Source organism: Perognathus longimembris, chromosome 12 (assembly GCF_023159225.1).
Source record: "Perognathus longimembris pacificus isolate PPM17 chromosome 12, ASM2315922v1, whole genome shotgun sequence".
Taxonomy (NCBI): domain Eukaryota; kingdom Metazoa; phylum Chordata; class Mammalia; order Rodentia; family Heteromyidae; genus Perognathus; species Perognathus longimembris.
The window spans coordinates 11,862,489-11,885,186 of record NC_063172.1 but is presented as its reverse complement, the minus strand read 5'-3'; the positions used below and the strand labels follow the sequence as shown (position 1 = coordinate 11,885,186).

Genomic DNA, 22,698 nt, shown 5'->3' with positions numbered 1-22,698 from the left:
TTAGAACTGGGATTGGATTTGAGGAATGAAGAGAGAGTCGGGAGTGATCCCAAATGGCTTGGTTGTTTTGATTGTTTGGGTTTTGTTTTTTGGCAGAACTCAAGACACTTGCTAGGCAGGCGCTCCATCATACCATTTGAGAGCTATCTGCAGCCCCTTTATCCACTGGCTCTTTTTAAGGCAGAGTCTCACTTTATTCCCCAGTGCCAGCCTGGGCTGTGATTCTTCTTCTTATGCTGTCCAGGATGACCTCAACCACGATTCCCCAATCTCTGCCACCCAGGTTGCTAGGATCACAGGATTCAGCATGGTACCTGGCCAAAGGTTTCAGCTTTGCTTTGAAGCAAGTAGGTTAGGTATTGACTGAGCTGAGGAAGACCAAAGACAGAGCTGTTTGGCTCATTACAGTCAAAAATTAACCACAAATAAATACAGGCACTGTCCCCCATGGGTGATCATCACTGGAGCTTATGGTTGACTTTGGAAATAACACTTTAGATACCTTCATGATTTCATCTTCTTTCTGTGTTCATTTTCTGACATAAGTTATCCACCAGTTACCTAATTTCTACCACATCCCTCACATCGACACTGTAGATGCTCATCTTTGTCCAGGCCTTCTGCCTCTGCACGGTGCCTGGGCGTCAGGCCAGACATCTGGATGCAAATGTGTATTCTCCCTCTAGCCATGGGGATTGACTCCAGGACCCTTACAGGCACTGAACACTGTGGGCCATCAGTCTCTTTTAAACAAAGGCAGAATCTTCATGTCTAACCTCTACACACCCTTCTGTATACTTTAAATCACCTCTAGATCACTTCTAGTACCCAAGACAATGTAAATTGTTATTGTTTAGGGAATAATGCCAAGAAAAACTGTGTACGTGTTCAATATAGACATGATTTCGTGTATGTATGCTAATGCTGGAGCTTGAACTCAGGGCCATGCACTCTTGCTTTGATTTTACTCTGCCACTTGAGCCACACCTCCCCTTCCAGCTTTTTGCTGATTAACTGAAAATAAGAGTCCCAGACTTGTTTGCACAGGCTGGGCTTCGAACCAACACTCCCAGCCTCCTAAGTAGCTAGGATTATGAGCCACCAGCACATGGCTAGACCTGATTTGTAAAAATACATTTTCAATCTACAACTATTTAATATAATAATTGTAGATGTGGAGGTGCTTAGTGTAGTGCATAATATGACATGTTTGCTTATTTATCTACTTAACAGAAAAGTTCTCGTCTGTTTAATAAATAATAAAATAGTTTAATCCAATTATTTGTTATGAGGCTAGTTTCTGTATTTATTTTCCTTAGAAATATTGTGGGGCTTAAGTTTTTTCTGTACAATGGGAGTAGCAACATAGTTATTCTTGAGGGTTCTGTGAAGTTAAATGGAATATAAAGTGCTTAGCGCAGTAGCTGCTGTATAACCTCCAGTAAAATAGGGCTGCTATTAATACTGAGATAACAATTTGGTGGTGAGAGGGACTCTCAGAACCACACTGATTTTAGTTCAAAAACATAAAACAATGCATTACACACCTGGCATCACTTTGAATAAAGCTTAGTTTATTTGGATCTCCGTTTTCTCAGGTATAAATGAGAAACCTAGAAGATATAGCCTCAGTCTTGAAACTTTAGTGACTCTAGATGACCTATCATTCTCTCTCCGGCATTCTTTTTTTTTTTTTTACCAAGCTTATCACAAAGTTTTGGTTTTGAGTCAAATCACTGTATGTGATATTTATTGCCAGATGTGACCTTTTGTTAGCACACTGTAGAATCCCAACATAAATATCACTTTCTATAAATATAGATTTAAGCTGAGGCAATGTTCTGTCCCTAGAGAAGTGTAGCTATTGAACTCTTTCTCTTTTTAGACGCTCGGTCTGTAGGCTATTACTCATTGCTGGTATTCTCCCCCGCCTCACTGATAGACCTTCTTCTTTCGTGATCTCTGCTGTCTCGAAGTTCCTCACTCAGCCTTCCCTAGTGGTTGGCAATGCCTTTGATTTGTGCTTTCTTGCTTCCTCTACCTTTTGAAATTTAAAAATAGAAAACAACCAATAAGCCCACAGTCTTTCATATGTGCTGAACTCTGTTATGCATTTAACATATCTTCCAGTGAATTCCATGGCGTAATATTTATAGTCAGAAATCTGCCATCAGTTCAGAACAAACCATGTCAGAAATTGACAGAGCCGTTTTTATTTGCCTATCAAGTATACAATCAGAAATAGGAGGTAGCAGCCCACAGGAGGAGGCTTTGAAAAGTGAATCCAAGAGACAGCATGGCTCCCAGCCTGCTCTTAGCTTTTCACCTCACCTATCCAACTTTCCTGAGTCACTGGGTTGATAAAAGAACTCTTTTAGCTCTCTGACTCTTGTACTGTGAACACCAACCACAAGTCCCCAGAAGCATGAAATCTCTTCATAGGTGCAAGGTCTGGGGACCTGAGAAGGTGGAAGGCCTCAGGCATTGCACCTTCAGGCCCAGTGGTTTAAAATCCCTGTCCTGAGCCCTGAGGTCCTCCTTCTCACCTTTCCCAAGTAAAGGGAGTTGGCTTCGGGGTCAGCGTGCTGGCAAACAGATGGCATTAGTCAACAAAAGAAGGCCAGTCACTACAAAATCCAGAGTAGCTGAAAGCAGAATCCTTGGCTAATTCACAGCCCCTAATTCACTGGATAACCCTGAACAGGGGCTCCATGGCCCTTCCCTGCCCCCAGGAGTACCTTTCCAGGTAGATACTCCATCTGGCCTTGCCGGAGGCACAAATTCAGCTCCATGGAACTGAAAGCCCTCTGACCCATACATAGCCAAGGATTTCCCTATAGCACATTAATAGGAAAAAATACTTTTTTACTAAAAAAAAATACTTTAATGTAGAAACGATGGGCATTTAATAGCTTAATGAGATACAAACAATTCCCATACACAGTGAGACTTGTTGTGAACTGTTCATCTTTCCCCGGGTTCTTAGGATCTGGGTACAGCATATGGGAAGCGACCCCCTCCATGAGCACACACTCATGAGCACACACACACACACACACACACACACACACAGCAGCAGCAGCAGCAGCAGCAGCAGCAGCAGCAGCAGCAGCAGCAGCAGCTGTGACAGATTAAGAAGACAAGAGTGGCTCCAAAGTGGCCGAGGACACAGCCCAGGCCCACATTCTTGGAAAGTTCTAAGCTGTTCGGTTATCTCTTGAGTTTCTCTCTGCTACCCAGCCCATCATCATTTTATGTCTATATTATTCTTCCAAAAATGAAAGAAGGAATAGAAGAGGTAAAGAGACAGGGGAAAAAGGAGAAGCAAAGAATACATCATCAACAAATGACAGACAGGACTTGAATATCTCATATCCAGAATGCTTGGGGCCAAAAGGGTTTGCTCCACACAATGAGATGTCTTGAGGCTAGGACTCGTGTTCAAACAGATAATTACTTTAGGTTCTGTATACCCCTTCTACACATAGCCTGAAGATAATAGACTATTTTAGATACTTACTTGCATGAAACACTTTCACAGTGGAATTTTCCACTTGTGATGTCATCATCTGGGTGTGCTTTTTACATTAGGTATGCTCAACCTGTGTTGCTTCTCCAGAAACAAAGTGGTCATCTAGCACCTGATTTTCCCTGGGGAAGGGATCTGTGTGGTGAAATGAAAAAGGGAAGGATTTCCTTTTAAAGCCACCCCTACCACTCCAGGCTATACTTCCTTAGTGTGGGGGCCTGGGACAGCTAAGTTTTTTTAAGAGCCCCTCAGGGTATCCTTCAGGTCAGAGTTACTGTTTTCATAATAGTAGTCTGAGTCATTTGCCTTTTCACTCATTCTTTTCATGAGTAAATTTCTCAGGAGTCCCCCTGGCATGTGATTTTAGGACAAATAGATCACTTGCACAGATAGCAAAATCCAGCTGCCTTCTCAGTCAAACTTAACAATAACAGAAAACAATGCTAGGCTTCTCCCCATTTTTGTGCAAAATAGAATTTTAACTTTTCATTATTTATGTTAATATGTATTAAGATTGTTACTGTTATTTTTAGAATAAATTAATAAATACATTTAAAATTTCGTGGATCATAATGTCTAATATGATAAATATTGATAAGTATAACCCACACTTAAAAAAAATGTTTGAGGGATGGGAATATGGCCTAGTGGCAAGAATGCTTACCTCGTATACATGAAGCCCTGGGTTCGATTCCGCAGCACCACAAATATAGAAAACGTCCAGAAGTGGCGCTGTGGCTCAAGTGGCAGAGTGCTAGCCTTGAGCAAAAAGGAGCCAGGGACAGTACTCAGGCCCTGAGTCCAAGGCCCAGAACTGCCCCCCCCCCAAAAAAAAAGTTTGAAACTAGGTGTGGTGGCATACTCTTGTAATCCCAGCACTTGCGGGGAGGAGGTAGAATGACTTTAAATTCAGGCCAGCCTGGACTGCATAGTGAATTTGATTGATTTAAGAGTCATCCTGAGCCTACCTATTGAAACCCTGTCTCTAAAAAGCTCCTTGAGGTCCTTATTCTGTCTAAAAATACAAATCTGCATCCCCATACTTTGAGAACCTCTACACTCTCCTGTAGCAAATGCCATCTATTGATTGTTGTCTTGAGCCAAGAGCCACATCCTTCATCTCTTCCTCGTTGCATCTGAGCTATAGATGCTTGAAACCAGGGTGCCTTCCTAGACCGGGGCCTCTAGGTGTTGTGGCAGTGCCCGGAACCTCAATTTCCTTATCTAAACTCAGCAGGATCAGGCATCATCTCTTAAAAACAACCAAGTGCCTAGCACTGGGGCTAACACACCAAATAGACCCTGAAAACTGTCAGCTTCCTTCCTGTCTTTGGCCCTGGACCACAGAGCTCAGCCTCTCCCCTTCTCCCCTAGATGGTCTGCAAGCAGACCGAGAGACGGAGGGACCAGGAGTTGATGAAGATATGATTGTGACCCAGAGCCAGATCAACTTCATCTGCCCCATTACCCAGGTATGCTTCTTCCATGTTCCCCTGAAAGGGAACGCAACTGCCTCACAGGGCCAAAAGCTGCCGGCTTGTTCTGTCATTTGACTTCACTTTTGGCTCCAGGGAGGGAGAAAAAAAACATGGATAAGGGTTGGAGAGGGAAGGTGGAAGGTTTGGAATGGAAAGAGCTTTCCTCAGTCATATCCTAAGTCCTAGCGCACAGGCCAAGTGACATTAAGCACCACTGTTGCCTTAGCCTTGCATCTCCTGATCTCTACCCTAATGCTTGTGTAAAGCCATGGGAAAAGGAAATTAAGCATAGCTTGGCACTGGAGGGGGGGGGGGTAGGCAGCAGAGGAACACCACTGGAAATTGATTATTATCATTCCTGAAAGTTTAATGTCTTGATTCCAGTTGGAAATGAAGAAACCAGTGAAAAATAAAGTGTGTGGCCACACCTATGAAGAGGAAGCTGTTGTCCGCATGATTGAGTCCAAGCACAAGCGGAAGAAGAAGGCCTGGTAAGGAGAAGGAGTGGGGGAGAATGGGGGCTCCTGGCCCACCTCCATTAGGTACCGTGTGCAGCTGGGGGGGGGCAATGCTGCTCAGCCCCTCCTTCCCCTCTCCCCCGTCCCCAGCACTGTGAAGGAGGAAGCTGGCTTTCTAGACGTATAGCATTGGGGAGCAGTGGGGAAGATGAGCGGTGTTTTCATGGAGATCGGTGAAAAGGCACTTCAACCACACCTTCCAAACAGGAAAAAAGATAGGGCTGAATTTTAGTCCTTAGGTCACAGAATTTTTATAAATTTGTACTGTTAAAAGAATAGTCTGGGGGCTGGGGATATGGCCTAGTGGCAAGAGCGCTTGCCTCGTATACTTGAAGCCCTGGGTTCGATTCCCCAGCACCACATATACAGAAAATGGCCAGAAGTGGCGCTGTGGCTCAAGTGGCAGAGTGCTAGCCTTGAACAAAAAGAAGCCAGGGACAGTGCTCAGGCCCTGAGTCCAAGGCCCAGGACTGGCAAAAAAAAAAAAAAAGAATAGTCTGAGGAAGAAGAGCTGTGATCTAAAGACATTCTTTTTCCCTCTTCAGATAGGCTTACCAAAAGGTCTGTCCTGGATTTTTGTTTTGTTTTGTTTTGTTTTTTTCTTCCTGCAAGAGCAGTAATTTGTTTTTAAAAGTTTGTTAAGCATTCCTAAGATAAGGACTTTTATCCCGTGGTCTTGATGGTTAAGATTTGTTGAAGGAAAGTTGGTTTTTGTTTGTTTCATTTTTTGTGCTGGTACTGGAGCTTGAACTCTAGGCTGGGCCCTGCCCCTAGCTTTTTCTGCTCAAAGACGGTACCACACCTCTGCTTCCAGCATTTTTTTGGTGGCTAACTAGAGATAAGAGTCTCATGGACTTTTCTGCTCCAGCTGGCTTTGAACTCTGATCCTCAGATCTCAGCCCTGAGTAGCTAAGGATTACAAATGTGAGCCACTAGCGCCTGGCTCAGTTCTCATATTTTTAAAATTATTTCAGTAACTTCCCAAAAGGTTTCAGCAATGTGATGAATACTGACCAATGAGAATTTTTTTTTCCCCACTGGAAGTTTCCTGGGGAATCTTCCCTTGCCTTCGCTTCCCTTCCCCCACAACCAGAGGCCCAGGGCTTTGCCCATAACTGCCATGATTTTGGCTTTCACTGGCTTTGGCACCTCATGAGCTCTTTCCCCAGACCTGTCTCAGGAATGGAATGGCAGGTGTGACCCACTCTCTGAAAAATAACAGTCCTTTTGATGTGTGGTTTACTTCTGCTTCACCCAGAAATTTGCTGGTCCTGACCTAGAGCTGGAATTCCCCAGCCTGCCTCGAGTGGGTGTGGGCTTAGAGATAGGCCACTGGAGACCGCAGCTATCTGGATGGTCCTTCAGTCAAGTAATGGACAGTATTTATTCTAGAAGAATAATGGATCTGCAGCCTAAGGCTTGCCAAGCATAGACTACAAGTACATTTTTTATGTTCGGCATTTCCACAGTGTAGTTGAAATGTCATATTTCTCTAGTGAATCTATCATTTTCCCCAGTGAGCATAATTTTCTTTGTTGCAGATTCTCTTCCCCTTCTACTCACTTTTTTTTCTGTGCCCTTCTCTGACAAGCAAAAAAGAAAAATGTCCACATAGTTCTTAAGAACTGTTCTAAGAGATTGGTTTGAGCAACACTTTCTTCCTAAGGAGTGCAGTGTTCTCCTAGAGGAGCAGTTGGGAAGGGCAGAGACTCTACTACGGGCCCCAGAGGGGGGCTGACTCTCCCATCACATCTAGATGGCTCTGTTCAACTACGCTCTGGCTTTCTAGTGCCTTTGGCCTTTTTTGAATTGTACATGATATTTCCAGACACTTGAAGAACACTTGTCATTTAGAAAACTTGAGTAACACTTGTCATTTTTTCTGTCATGCTTCTATAACTTGGGTGTCTGACACTCTGCAAATTCCCAGACTAGTAATAGCTTCAGAGTCTAAGTGGAAAAAGTGTAGAGGTTCTTAGAGTTAGCTAGTGTTTTCACCTCAAAAATGAGTAGATTGCAGAAGATGGAGGGGGGGGGGTCTCATAGCCCAGGGCCTGTCCCCATCTGCCCACTTGGTAGGTAGCAGGTACAGCTGTGATTTCTATGCATGTGGGATAGTGTAGGGGCATTGGGGACAGGAAGGACAGGGAAGGGATGTGGAGGGCATTGAACATCACACTTATATTAGTTTCCTCACCTATATGGTGGTGGTGGTAGTAGTAGTGGTAGGTGGTAGTAGCTATAACTGCCTCAAAGGTATATGTGAAATTTAAATATGGTACATGTAAAATAGGTGAAGTATCTGGCACAAGGTAAGACTCGAGAAACATTATACCATTCTTGTCATCTTCAAGCTTGAACCATCACCATTCATCTTCCTTAGCAGTATTATGCTATAGGCCTGGAAGAGCATATTGAACTGGGGGACTAAGATGAACCATATTAGAATTTAGGAAGTTACTCAAAAGCACCAAAAGCAATCAAAGTGAAAAGGTTGATTAAAATGCATTACTGTAGAGAATGAGCACTTAGGAAGGTAGACTGACAGCATGAAGCAACTGATCGAAAGAGGGAGGAAGAAACAGAGAAGGATGCACTTCTGTAAGAATGATTGCTAGCAGTGGTTGGCCAAGACAGAAGTGTAAATAAGAGAAGACTGAGTTTAGGAAGGATTTTCAGCTCATGCTAGTTCTGAGGTCTCGGCAGTACAGCCATCCGATGTGCCCATGAGGTCAGATGGCGTAGGAGATTCTGAGCTGCCAGGCAATGCTGCCTGTGGGTGTAGAGGAGTCAGGCCAGTTTGTTGCCATAAGAGCCACACCTCGGGAGAGGCGCAGTCACCAATAGAGAGCCAGCAGGACAAGACTTAGGCCTGGCCCAAGCTGTACTCTACTCACCTGGATGCCCTCAGCACCTGACTCAGAGCCTGAGGTCAGCCTCAAAATGGCCTTGTGTTCACTATGTCAGTGCCAGCCAGAGGGAGGCCCAGGGGGGGCAGTCTAAACCACAGTGGGCGGCAGGAGGTGCCACTGAGCACTGAGCCTCATGGGAGCTGTGGGGTGGAGCCGGCAGGGCCCAAAGCACAGATGGCAGGGAGCAGATTAGAATTCATGTCTTATTCACAATTTGCTCCAAAGGTTTCTGATTCAGCATGGGTGGTGTCCTTTCCCGTGATGCTTGCGCCAGTGATAAAGCAGGGTCGGCTTCTCTTTGTTTGAAAATGCCTGTGACACATGCGTTTCCAGAAAGCTCCTTTCTTCCTCCTAGATTGTCCCAGTTATGTGTTGTTGGAGTGGAGTCATAGTTACATTGTGTTCCTGGGCATTGTCTAAAACTTTCCCAAGCATGCTAAAGCATGAAGGGTCTAAAGAGAAGGGTCTGTCCACCGGCTCGCACTGAGCAATCTTGCTGAGACTTTAACCATACCTAACTGTGGAAATGAGAATAATTCCCTAAAATAGATCTCTTAATCATAAGACTGTTTATTATCTTACAAATAAAGCTGCCTGGTGATTTCATATTCATGAGATATTCCCAATTTTACCACAGTCATTTGTTTTGCTTTTCTTGTTGATGAACGGGAACTGTGTTTAACAAACAGTCATATTTCAGAGCATATAAAGCAAAACTAAGCCTCACAGAAATGTGTGGCTCCACAGCAGAATTCATTTACCAACGCGCCTTTGAGCGTCTCAACTGTAAAGTGGAATGAGGGCAGAATTCCCAGGCCCCCAGGGATGGTTAGGAATTCCTCCCTGGGTTTGGAGCCCTGGGTTTGCTGGGCCATGGAGGAACATGAAACATGTCGCTGCAAGGCTGAAATGAGAGTTGCCGCTGCCTAGGGACATGTGACTGTGGTCTTGGAGGGTGTGGGAAGTTACTCTCTCTGCCAGCAGTGTCCACACAACTCAGGGCAGAACCTTGGAATTCTCGGGTTCCAGATCCGAGAACTTACAGACTGAGACCGAGGTTCCCCCCTGCCCCCTGGAACTCACGAGGCCTGGCGTTGATGGTTCAGCTGATGACACCGTTGTGCTTGCCCCATGCCACTGTGGAATGCTTTGTTCTGGCACTGACCTGGACCAGCCCCTCCTTGGAGACCTGTGGGTCTGAGTCCTGCCCGCCGATAACACCAGAGCTGAGGTCTGGGTGTTGGCACACCTGACAGGCTCACCGGGATGTCATGGGGATTAGGGCCTAACGCTGATGCAGTGTTGTTGCCTGGATTCAGTCACACGGCCTTCCTTGTCCGTTCTGGGGAGGGGTGAGAGCAAGGCCCTGCCCTGGCTCCTGCACCTACCTTCCCTTCAGGAAGTCCTCCCAGAACCTCATTCATGCAAGGTACAGTGTTGTTGGCACCCCATGGTCCAGGCTGGCACCTGGCATGCAGTATGGGCTAGAATGTACTCCTTGACCCTTGGCCCTGTGCACCGCTGTGGAAAGGGGGGAAAACGAAGGCACTGAGAATTAAGTCACTCACACAGAAAGCCCCAGCCAGGGGCTTTGAGCCCAGGTCTTTTTCACTCACGAGGCCATCTTGCTCCCCCAGGAGGACTGTTTGATTCTTGCTCCTCTCCGCAGTCTGCCTGTCCCCTGTGTGAGCTCAGACCTCCCCGGGCTCTATCCCCTCGACACGGAGCTGGGCTCCTGCTTAGCAGCCCAGTGGTGTGGTTAATTCCATCAGCCGTTCTCAGAATACCCTCATATACTGACTAAAGCTACTGATGTCATCAGGAAGTCCTCCCCCCTCGTTCCCCACTTCCCTGTCCACGGCTTATTCACTGTCTGTCTGCTGGAGGTGGACTTGGCTCCCCTGAGTTGGGAGATGAGGCTGGCGGCGGCAGCGAAGGCTTGGGGGTGGGGGGTGGGGGTGGGTAACACTCATCCAGCAGTCTACTTAGAGCTGCATTTCCATTCACGAAATCCAAAGGGGGAAGGCTGCTTTTGCTAATGTCTTGAAAGTACCTATGTACTCTCCATAATCCCGGCTGCTTACTTGTATACTTAGAGAAACAATTCACCACAAGACTTGAGAGTACAGAGAGACAGGCTAGGAAAGAACATACAGATCTAGTATAAAACTTTCATCAAAACTTGCCCTGATGCCCAGCCAAATCATTCAAGTAATGTCTATCTGGGCCTCTTTCCTATTATGACCTAAGTTAGGCACACATGTGCCTAAATTCACAGGGCACAATTTGGCCAAGATGAATTATTGTTATCTAGAACATCATTCATTACATTGACCAGTGTCCATCTAATATAAGGACTCTTTTGAATCAGAGATCAAAGCCAAGAGCAGCTTTCTGTGTCATGTTTCTCAGTTGGACTTCGTAGAACTAGATCCATTAGCTCCAGGAGCGACATTCTCCTCTGGCATTGTTGTGTATAGCTGCACCCATGCTTTTCAGACTCCGGCTCAGAGCACAGGGCTCATCAGCTCAGTGTTGCAGGGAAAGTGGTAGGCAGCCACATTTAGATCTAGCACAGGGCCAGTCGTGCTGAAGGATCAGTGAATGTGTGTGTGGATCATGCATGCATTGGATATATGCAAGATACATCTAGACCAGGAGCTTTAAAACCAATTGCAGGAATGCTAAGCAAGGAACAAACGATGCTCATGGGAGACAGTGGAGAGGAGGAGCCTTGTTGATGCTTGTCCTTCATCCTGTGAGATAGAGATGTGCCCTTTTTACGTCAAAGGAACTCAGAAAAGTAACACGATTTGCCAATAGTCACAGGTAATGGGCAGGTGGATCCAGACCTAGGATCACTTGACTCCAAAAACTGGGAGGACTTTGCTGCACTTCACCCATATCGAGTTCATGGTGCGCAGTCGTCTGGCTCCATCCACTCAGGGCCTTCAGAGGAGGCTGCGTCCGGCCGTCTGGCTGACTTCTGCCCCTTTCTCACGAGTCACAGGCCCTCCTGCAAGTCCCCAGCGCCCTCGGTGTGTCTCGGGGAGGCCCCGCGGAGTGCCACAGGCCAGGCAGGACTCCAGACAGCAGCAGCAGCCTGTGTTCCCTACCCTTAGCCAGCACAGTGGAGTCTCTCCTCTCCTCTCCTTCACTCCCCACGTGTGCTTCATGGGTGCAGGGGGGTGGGGGGGCACTGCTGCCACCTCAGGCAGGCTACACGCATGCGTGCGCGCGCGCACACACACACACACACACACACACACACACACACACACCTGTGTTCTTAGTTAAGCAGCCAGAGTAAAGTTGTCCAGATGTAAACCAAGCCACATTCTTCCCCTATCTCTCAAGGCTCCGGCGTCTTCGCCACACGTTGAAAATAAAATCCAAAGGCCTGCTCTCCTCCGGCCTCACCTCCAAGCGCTCCCCCTCTTCCTGATCTCTTCAGCCACCCGGCATTGCACCCCGGTGGGCCTCCTCAGCCTCTGCCCCTTTCTGCTGCCTCAGCCTGGCCCACCCACTCAGCTCTGTGGAGAGCAGCGCTTTCCCTCCCTCCACCTAGCGTTGTCCCCTTGCAGCACCCTAGGCTGCAGACTTAGAGCCGTTCTGTGGAGGCTAGTGACTGCCCGGCTCTCCCATTTTTGAAAGGAAGCCCGGGAAGTAAGTAATGCTTGAGCACTGCCCGAGTCCCCAGGCCCTGGACAAGGCCACACTCAGCAGATACCCAGCGAGCGGACAAATAAATGGGCAGCACATCATTCTGATGCTAACACGTCCTCGAGCACTTTGTGACCGAGTGTGAAAGAAGCCGAGGCACTGCGGCGCAGTGGGCTGACGTGCTTTTCTTCTTCCTCCTCCCAGCTGCCCCAAAATCGGCTGTAGCCACACTGACATAAGAATGTCAGATCTGGTCCAGGACGAAGCACTGCGAAGGGCGATCGAGAGTCACAATAAGAAGAGATGTCGTCAGCCGGTGTAGGGAGGAGCCAGCGGCCCGCGGGGAAGCCAGCAGCCTTACCTCTGAGCCCAGCCCCGTGCTAGCGGGTGTGTGCGAGGCCGCGCCGGCCAGCTCGCAGCATACTTCGTTTGGGGTGAAACTTGATGGTTGTTAAGTGTGATTGGAAGCACTTTTTTTAGGTGACACAGTACAAATGCAAGCACGTTCTACTGTTTATTTTTTAAGTACCCAATAATTTTAAATAAAACTTTGATTCTCTACAGCGTGTCCTCTCTGTGTATCCCACGATGCATATGGTAATTGTTCCAAAAGGCGAAGAGTATCCTGTCCCTCCTACTTACTGCTGTTCCAACTGAAGAATGTCTTTCGAGTGATATTTGAGATGAAATAAGAAACACCCCAGTTACAAAGCATTTTCTATAAGAACAGTAAATAACAGCATTCAGTTACGAAGCAAAGTGAGTTCAGTCTCTGATAGTTGACACTTGTAAATACTTAGATGCTTTTACTTGTCATGTCTTTGGAGTGATGTGGAATGTTCCAGAAACATACTCACCAGGGCAACAATAACTGATGGCCATCATGGAAGCCTGATTGCAGCGCTCGAGAACTGAGAGCATCATCTGAAACGACGGCATCGTGCGCCGCACGGCTCTGCTGGAAGTCTGCAGGCCGCCTCCGCTGCTGGGCTTGCCGTCTTCAGCTACAAAACAGAGCTGTGGAGATGCAGCCCCGGCCATCAGCCCTGAGAGCATATCGACTAGAACCAGGGCTCCTAAACCGAATGTCCTCTACAGCCAGCACGGTGTACTCCTGGAATCAGCACTTGGGAGCTACAGAGTGTGAGACTAGCCTCGGCTACCTAGCAAGTCTGAGCCAGCCTTGGCCACACAGTAAGACCTTGTCTCAAAAGCAAGCTGTGTGCTGGTGGCTCACATCTATAACCCTAACTATTCAGGAGGCTGAGATCTGAGGATCATGGTTCAAAGCTAGCCCAAAGAGGAGTCTGTGAAACTCTTATCTCCAGTTAGCCCCCAGAAACCAGAAATGGAGCTGTGGCTCAAATTGGTAGGGCACTAGCCTTGAGCAAAGGAGCTCAGGGACAGCACCGAGGCCCTGAGTTCAAGCCCTACAACCGACAAAAAAACAGTGAGAGTACTAACCTGTTGTCTCAATAACTAACACTTACTGAGACAGTGTACCAAGTACTAATTCTTTATGCATATATTAACTCTTACAGTCTTGACTACAGAGTACAGTCCCCACTTTATAGCTAAGGAAAATGAGGCAGAAATATAAAGTCACCTGGGAAAAGCCCTAGATCTCAGACGTGGATGAGCTTGGAGGACCATGGGTGGCCTGGTCCGGGATCTTCATACTTAATCCCAGGCTCTCCTCTTCCTTCTTATTTATTAGAATCTCAAAGTGTGGTCAGTGCCCATGGTTACGAACTGAAGGTTAGCCAGGCACTAGTGGCTCACACCTGTAATCCTGGTCTCTCAGGAGACTGAGACCTGGCAGGTCGAGATTCAAAGCCAGCCCTGGCATAAAAGTCTTCAAGACTCCATCTGCAATTAACCAGCAAAGTTCCACACTGAAAATGTGGCTCAAGTGGTAGAGCGCTAGCCAAGAAAGCAAGTCAATCAGTGAGAGTCACGGTCTGAGTTCAAGCCCCAGGATTGTCGCACACGTAGGCGCATGCGCACACAACACACCCACAAAAGAAAGGTATAAACAAGTCGTAAAACTAAATCTAAAATGCAGCAAATCATCATATGACATCCACTAAATAGTAAAGGCCATAAAACACTGACATATTTGAGCTTAAGAGCAGGGCCTAAAATGGCAGAAATAATCTTGCAACCATTTTCCTGGAATTCAGAAAGTAGTTTGACATTCAGTTGCCTACAGAGTGACTGAATTTCCTAATATGCTTTATCTGAATCAGCTTTCCTGAGGAAATGATTATGTTTAAGCCAGAACAAACATACTTTTCATGGAATGTGGTTCTTTTGTGCAATACTGTTTCCTAAACAGATAGGGACAAGCTTCGGAATGCTTGCCCAAGAAGCAAATTGCATTTCCCCAACTCTTCCTGAAGAGTACCCTAGAATGTTGCTATATATAACATCTGTTAGAAATATGAAAAATACCATTCCACCAAGAGAAAGATGGCATCGTAACCTACGAGGTTTTATTTTTCCTTCTTTAGTTTTCAGAAACTCTATTTCATAAATTTGTCTAGCCATTTAAGGAATTTAATGTTTTACATAAAGCTTGTTTTCGTCTTTGAAGACTTTTATTTGATTGTCATCAGTCTGACATGGGTTTCTGTGACAGGAATTTTCAGGAAAAAAATTAAAGTATTAAGATCTTTCTCTTTAGATGAATTCACGTTTTGCTAGATATGGTGACACACATTTGTAATCCCAGCTCTCAGAAAGCTGAGCAAGGAGAATTGGAGTTGAGTTTGAGATCAATCCGAACAGCATGATGAGAATCTATCTTAAAAAAAAAAAAATCCCATTTTTCTCAGGGCAGCTCCAATTCAACCTGCCAAGACCCCAAATCCCCCCGGAGTGACATTTCAAAAACTATATACTGGAAGCCACACACCAGTGGTTCACACTTATAATCTAGCTACTCAGGAGGCTGAGACCTGAGGATCCGGTTCAAAGCCATCTCAGGCAGGAAAGTCCGTTAGATTCTTGTCACCAATAAACCACCGAAGAGGGGCTGGGGATATGGCCTAGTGGCAAGAGTGCTTGCCTCGTATACATGAGGCCCTAGGTTCGATTCCCCAGCACCACATATACAGAAAATGGCCAGAAGTGGCGCTGTGGCTCAAGTGGCAGAGTGCTAGCCTTGAGCAAGAAGAAGCCAGGGACAGTGCTCAGGCCCTGAGTCCAAGGCCCAGGTCTGGCCAAAAAAAAAAAAAACCACCGAAGAATAGGAAGTGGACCTGTGATTCAAGTGGTAGAGCACTGGCCGGAGTGAAAAAGCTAAGTGTGACAGTGCCTAGGCCCTGAATTCAAGTCCCAATACCAACACTCACACACGAGTTCACGCACATGCATGCACACACACACAGAGCTACCCTTAGAACTATATAATGGACAATTGTGTAGATGTGGCATTTTAAAAGACCTGCTAGTAGTTCAATTAAGAAACCTGACCTAGTATGTTTAGAACATTACCAGGAATGCCAAAAGGCAAGGTAATGTCTCTCCCCTTCCAAAGGACTTCACACAGCTGGAAGCCACTCCCATGGCCGAGGCTGCTCCAGCCTGAGGCTCCCCAGCAAGATTGGAGGCAAACCAAGCAAGCACGGCCAACTGATGTGTCACCTAAGCCATCTTCCCTGTGGCTTCAGAAGTAGTTACTGCTCCCTTTTACAGATGAGAAAACCAAGGCTCGGTCAGGCCCCTTTGCCCCAGGTCATGTGCTTGTGTGTGCTCCAGCCCACGTGGGAACATAGCAACAGACGTGTAGGCGTGCAGCCTCTGCGGACTTAGCCTGTGTGCCTACAGATTCTCCCTCCCCTACTTCTCTCTGCAGCACTCCACCCATTCAGACCGGCTGGCCTCCTAATCTAATCTACCCCACTATGAATCTACAGCACCAATTGGATAATTCCACGTCCTGCCTGGAAAACCTTTCCCTTCCTGCAGAATGGAGTCCAGGCCTGGCATTCAGGAGTCTGCCACAGACCAGCCCATCGTTCTAGAACTCCACTCCTCCCAACACTGCCGCTCCCACCTCTCTTTATATCATGGCTTCTTCCAGGAGAGGAACCTAAGTTTCAGGACTGACTGACATGATCGGGAGACCTTGGCACATCACTCCATTCCTCCAGCCCTCCGATGTTCCATGTAAACTAAAAGGGTTTCAGTGCAAAGATTCTGTGCTGTATTTTCAATATGGAAAGAGTATGGGTACTTCCAAGGTAGGTTAACATGGACATTGGTGTATATTTGAACTAACCATTTGCATTTGATCTTTAACCAGATTCAGTAAATACTTTAAAACCTACTATGTGCCTTTTTGTTGTTGTTAGTTTCATATGACACAAAAATTCTGCCTCCAAAAAGCTTTGTCTAGTTGGGGCAGATATATTTAAAAAATTAAATTGCATGCAGGAGGTATTGTTCAGTTAGGCCCTAGATTTGATCACCAGCATGACAAAAGAAAAATCAAATTCTATGAGAGTTATATGAATACCATACGTAGGGGACTATAGCACAAATTTTTAAATATGAGAGAAGTATTGAACAGCACATAAATGATCATAACACCATGGTTTCCAGATGTCAAGCTGGTGAACACAATGTTATGAGTCTGTACAGTGAAATACTACTTAGTAATTTTTTTAAAAAAGGAATAAAAGCTGCGAGTACGCACATGTACACATTGTACAGTGAGAAGCTAGCCTACGATGTCAGATAGCTCTTAGCAAACTTCAAGCACAGGGCGCATTAACCTTTGTCACCATGCTATGCCCTGGTCTCTAGAACTGATTCCTCACGTAACATGGTCTCCCTGTGGGCCTGGTCACGAGGTCCACTCTGTTGTGAGTGGGAAGGAAGTGCTTACGGATGCATGCTCCAGTGTGGCTGAATATTATTTTTCATGAAAGAAGCCACCCAAAAAGATCACCCAGGATGACACCTGTCCAGAGAGGATACAAGGAAGATGAGAGGTGGCTCAGCCTGGGCTTGGGGTGGGGGTGGGGGGCTGCTCTATGGTGACAGTCACACAACACTGACTAAATCCCATTAAACCCAGCACTTAGAAGAGCTATGTTTTACAGCATATAAGTGACCCAAACAAATGGGAGGGGGGCTATTTAATAGGACAAGAAGGGGAGCACTCCCCCCCACCTCTGTCACTGAAGGGCAGAGCTACCAGAGCCCTCCCAGGCTCAAAGTCAGCTGGTAACTGCATCCCTGTCATTCTTCTGAGGAGAGTTTCTCAACCCTTATCTTAAAAGATTACGAGTGAAGTAAGAATTCTATTCAAGTCTCAGGAAATCCAGGATTTAAAAAAAAAAGCCATTAGTGGGGAAAAAAAGCTAGGGTTAATGAGCAGATAAGATTAAATAGTAACTGATAAGGGAGAATTTACTGTTACCTGTGTCTGCTTCTTTAGCTCCTGCCTGAATTCCTTTGGCATGTTGTGATCACTCATAGTAATAAGTAGTTCCAATTAGCTACTTTTTTTTTTAAGCACAGTAGCTTGAAAACCTGACCAGTTGCTCTCTCTGTTGATATTGCTGTTGAGAAAGTCTGTAATCTGCCTTGCAAGCCTGCTTTATTGTTTAGAAGATGCCAGAATGTTCCACCATACCAAGATCACAAAAAAATTTAATGATCAAATACAGGATTGGTTAAAAAAAAAAAAGTAGTATACAATTATGCAAAGAAGCATCTCAAGGATTCTCTGTGACATAAACAGAGGACAAACCAGCAGCAACATGTTGTTAGGGAAGAGTGGGCATGTTTCTAGAACACCCGGGAAGTGTGGTCCTGCAGCGCCAGGAAGGCTGGGCCTTGAGGCTCCAAGCAAGGCCTGCACTGGGAGGCTGGGCTCTGTACTATGCTCACCAGGGCTCCCAAGGAATGCAGGGATGCAGATTAGGCCAGACAACTGCAAAAACAGGCTGGGGATGATGAAATCGAAATTGCAATACTGGGCTGAAAAGAAAAATAGGATTTTGTTTTTCCCGTAGAGAGAAAAACACTTTCATTTTGTACAAAATAAGGAACTGTTAGGAATATGCTACAAAGCAATTAAGAATAAGTGCCATGTAAGGACCAATGACAGGGCTGTGAACCATGAGCATGCAAGCACAAAGCACAGGGGCCCCGCCAGTGTAACCCCAGGGGACTGTAGGTAACATTCAGGAGCCCTGTTCTGAAATTAAAAATAATCAAATGGAACACTTAGTTTGCATCTGGCTATTACAGTATTGGCCCCTCTGCCTTTAACAGCAATACTCCTGGTGACAATAATCATGGCTTTCAGACACTGGAAAACAGGCAATACAGGACACAAACCAGTTCCTAGCTCAGAAGGATGAAGTAGGCAGATCACGAGTTCAAGATCAGCCTAGATTATTTAGGGAGATCCTACCTCAGAAAGAGATTTCCAGTCATCCACCCCGCCACAGTGAGACTCTGTTCACAATTTAATGTTTGTACTGGCATCTCAAGAAAGTCGCTTCTCCCAGATTCCAACTCCTTTCAGCAGATTTGTCAAATGTGCTTATGTCCTGCATTATTGCTTTGTGTGTGTGTGTGTGTGTGTGTGTGTGTGTGTGTGTGTGTGTGTGTGTGTGCGCGCGCTGATCCTAGGGTTTGAGCTCAGGACCTAAGCAATGTCCCTGAGCTTTTGTACTGAAAGCTAGTCTCTACCTGTTTGAGCCACTGCTCCACTCCCAGCTTTTTTGGTAGTTAATTGGAAATTGGAGTCTAACAGGAGCCCCCTGCCCAAGTTGGCTTGAAACCACAGTCCTTAGATGTCAGCCTCTGGAATAGCTAGGATTACAGGCATGAGCTACCAGCACCTGGTTCTCTTGTTTAATTTTTTGAGTCACTTTAACCAACCAGCACTGGGGCTTGAACTCAGAACTCTAGCCCTCACTCTGCTTGCTCATCACTCTGCTACTTGAGCCATTTGTCCAGTTCAATCCAGCTTTTTGCAGGTTAACTGGAGAAAGGAATCCCACAGACTTATCTGCCCAGTCTAGCTTTAAGCCTTGGTTCTCAGATCTCAACCTCTTGAATAGCTAGGGTTATAAACATGAGCTCCTGGTACCTAGACAACTCACTTTAAAAACTTAGCCTTCTGAGGGCTGGGAACATGGCCTAGTGGCAGCTTGCCTCGCATACATGAAGCCCTGGTTTCGATTCCCCAGCACCACATATATAGAAAAAGCCAGAACTGGTGCTGTGGCTCAGTGGTAGAGTGCTATCCTTGAGCAAAAAGAAGCCAGGAACAGTGCTCAGGCCCTGAGTTCAAGCCCCAGGACTGGCAAAAAATAAAATAAAATAAAAAAATCTTTGCCTTCTGCTAAATAACACAAACTCATCAATATGTAATATTTAAAAAGCACCTAACATCATCCTGGTTTGGCTATGGGACTGGGGCAAACCTTCCTTACTCACTGTTTCTAAGAACTTCCTGCATGCACTACCCAGCACTAAAATCAAGAAGTCCCTTGAACCAGGTGTAGTGGTACATGTCTGAAATCTCAGCACTCTAGCGTCTAATGAAGGAAGAGAAGGGACATGCGAGCTGGGAGAGGGTACCTCACAGCTGTGATCCTAGCCACTCAGGAGGCTCTGAGATCTGCAGATTATGGTTCAAAGCCATCTTGGGCAGACAAATCCACGGTGGATCTGTGTCTAAGTGGTAGAGCAGTAGAGCATTAGCATTGAGTAAAAAGGCCAAGTAGAATGTGCGGCCTTGAGTTCAAGCCCCAGTACCAACACAACACACACACACACACACACACACACATCCCTTGAGAAAGAACAGACCCAAGAGTGTCTTGTACTGAGCTATAGATCCACGAGAAGGATAAGCACATGGCTTCCTGAGGCTCCAGTGCCACCTGCCACGGGCCATGCTCCCTGAGGTCAGCTAGGCATACTTGCCACTCCCTCGGTCTCCATGTGCCTCACTGAAGCAGGTGATGGCCCCCTGCCAGTCGTGGGTGTGTTGGAAGGGGAAGCCAGCCCTTGGCACTGTGGAATACTTGCAATCTACACATCTATTTTCCCGTGGGTCTACCTTTGCCTTTGAGGCAACGTATGTCTCAAATCCAGCCATGTGACCCAGCCAAAGAAAACAGGCTTGACACTGCACTGGAGTTAATCATGAGCTGACAGCTGGCTGGTGGTTTATGATTCACCCAAATGGACACTGAAACCAGGCATGGCTCGAGAGGCTGCCACCAAGAGCACACATGTAGTCACAGATGGGAACTGGGCTGGGCAGCCCCCTATGCATGATGGGATAGCAACAGGACTTTAGTTCACCTCAGTTCTGCCAAGATGCTTGCAGGAGCCCAAGGGAGGGTTCTGGAAGTCAAGCATCCTTCAGCATTTTCCCAGAATATTTCAAGTTTCAATTTCAATCTTTCTTAGTAAAGGTGGCCTGAAGTGGCTTCCATCACCTTCTCTGCACCTCAGTTCCTTCACTACGGATGAAGAGGTTGAGCCCCAGCTCCTCATGCCTCCTAGAGCAGAAGCTGGATGAAATGAGACAGAAACGGAGCCCTGCGTGCGGCACACAGCTAGGGCCTTGGTGGAAAGATCCCAGTGCTAATAGGCTAGGGCCTGGCAATGAGCCCTAATACATCAAACCCTGATCTGTTGTCACACACGGCAGGTGCAGTTCTTCAGAGGGCATATGAGTATGTGAGGATTAAATAATTTCATCAAGCATTAGCTGGGTACTTGGGGATGGATAGGGGAAGGATGGAGACTGAAAAGGAGGAATGTATGCTTTCTATGCCATTTGAATGGTTTTCCTCAAAGGTGCATGGGTCAGAAACTGCACATCCAGGGTAGTGACATCACCGAGTGGTGGATCTTTACGAGTTGGAGCCTTTGTGGTTTGGTGGAGCACGCCTCTAATCCCAGCCTTGGGGAGGCCAAGGCAAGAAGATCTTGAGTTAAAGCAAGCCCAGGCTACAGGATAAGGTTCTGTCTTTGTAAAAAGTGGCAGGTGGGGTCTTCGGCCTAGAAGGAGGTCTTTAGGTAGATGGAGGTTATCCTTGAAAGGCATTGTGGGCCCCTCGCCTCTCCCTGGTTTGTTTTTTTTTTTTTAAGTTTTCCTTAATTTTTATTTTATGTACAAATATGGTCTTTCATTGGGCTTGATGTCTTGGATAATCCGTTCAAAGATCGATTAGTCCAACTTAATGAATCCAATGTCCTTCGCATACTGGCGGAAACACTGCCGGCACACGTTGAGCCCATACTTCTGGATCAGACCGTGGCAGTTAGAGCACACGCGGCAAGAGCGAGATCCCTGGCCGAATTTTCGGGGGTGATTCCAGTACAGCTGCTGGTGACCCATCTTGCTTCCACAGGTCCAACGAGGAAAAAGGCATCTCTTCCTGGTTTAAGTATGTGAATTTTTTAAATCCCACACATGCTTTATGGCCCACAGGGAAAGACAGTCAAGGAAAGAGGGCTCTCCACAGAGCCTGCACCGCTTTCAGCTACAATTCTGTGAGCCAAATGAATGTCTTAGAATGCCTGCCCTAGGAAATTTTCCTATAGTAAAGAAAAGCAAATGAATGCACAGGGTAACTACATACACACATCTTTACAATTGATTTGGTCTTCCTCACCATCGTTACAGAGGGTCGTATTGTGCTTCCAGACGGATGTGAGGCTTCAGGATGAAGTAGTCAGTGAAGAATTTACAAGCTGAGGCCCTTGTGCTGGGCAATGAAAAAGAGACCAATGCAGATTGGTGAAAGAGATGCAAAGGTGTCTTCCAAGAGGACCAGCATCAGCAAGGGCCCAGAGGCTAGACCGTGGAAGGGCAAGATGAAGAAGAGAGGGAAGATCAGACAAATGAGAACACAGGCTCGTAATGGAGACCCAGGCAGACAGAGGGATTCAGGGATGCCAGGTCAGTATTTTCTGTCCACATATTCAAGGCCTGTTGGGAATACTAGAAATACTAGTGTCTGCTTCATTTAAAAAGCAATGAAGGGGCAGGGGGTGTAGCTTAAATGGTAGAAAACCTGTCTAGCAAGCTGAGGCCCTGAGTACAAACCAAATACTGCAAAACAACAAACAAACAAAAACATCTAAACCACAGTGACCATGAAAACAACAGAGCTAAGCATGGTGGGCATTCCTATAATCTGAGGAAGGAGGAGGTAGACTGGAGGATGATGACTTTGAGGCTAGCTGGGGCAAAGTTAGTGTGACCCTATCTCAAGAACAGAACAAAAACAAAAAGGACTCAAGAGGTAGGCTAGTAAGTGAGAGGCTATGGATGGTTCAATCCCTGGGACTGCTAGAACAGAAAAGAAAGAAAAAGAAGGGAAGAGGCAGGGAAGGGGAAGAGGAACGGAATGGGGAAATGAAAGGGAAGGGAAAGGGAAAGGGGAGAAAAATGAAAGGAAAGGGGAAGGGAAAAGGAAGGGAAGGGGAAGGAAGGGAAGGGGAAATAAAAGAAAAGTAAAATGTCTAGATTGCAAAGGCATACTGAGTGTGGCCTAGGAGGCAAAGGTGTAGAGCCATTTGTTGCTTTTCTTCTCCAAGGAGGC

At 46.4% G+C, this 22,698-nt stretch overlaps 2 protein-coding genes across 4 annotated transcripts in view; one reads left to right on the top strand and one right to left on the bottom strand.

Annotated features, from left to right (window-relative positions):
* The window catches only part of Nsmce2 (NSE2 (MMS21) homolog, SMC5-SMC6 complex SUMO ligase), a 214,035-nt gene extending 201,244 nt beyond the window's left edge, over nt 1–12,791 (top strand). The window contains exons 7-9 of one of the 3 annotated variants that reach the window (XM_048358382.1): nt 4,904–5,001; nt 5,392–5,498; nt 12,305–12,791. In XM_048358382.1, the coding sequence (XP_048214339.1) occupies nt 4,904–5,001; nt 5,392–5,498; nt 12,305–12,422 (323 nt within the window). In that variant the 3' untranslated portion in view covers nt 12,423–12,791. The remainder of the gene's footprint in view (nt 1–4,903; nt 5,002–5,391; nt 5,499–12,304) is intronic. The other 2 variants (XM_048358383.1, XM_048358384.1) reach the window with 2 other exon arrangements.
* An 8,431-nt stretch (nt 12,792–21,222) lies between these two features.
* LOC125360734 (40S ribosomal protein S29-like) lies at nt 21,223–21,515 on the bottom strand. Its single transcript, XM_048358806.1, has one exon. It carries the CDS (start codon nt 21,486–21,488, stop codon nt 21,318–21,320), a length of 171 nt encoding a protein of 56 aa, XP_048214763.1. The 5' UTR covers nt 21,489–21,515; the 3' UTR covers nt 21,223–21,317.
* Between the last annotated feature and the right edge of the window lie 1,183 nt (nt 21,516–22,698).

Excerpts from the sequence above, each read along its gene's own strand:
- LOC125360734 (XM_048358806.1), bottom strand. The coding sequence starts at position 21,488 with ATGGGTCACCAGCAGCTGTACTGGAATCACCCCCGAAAATTCGGCCAG.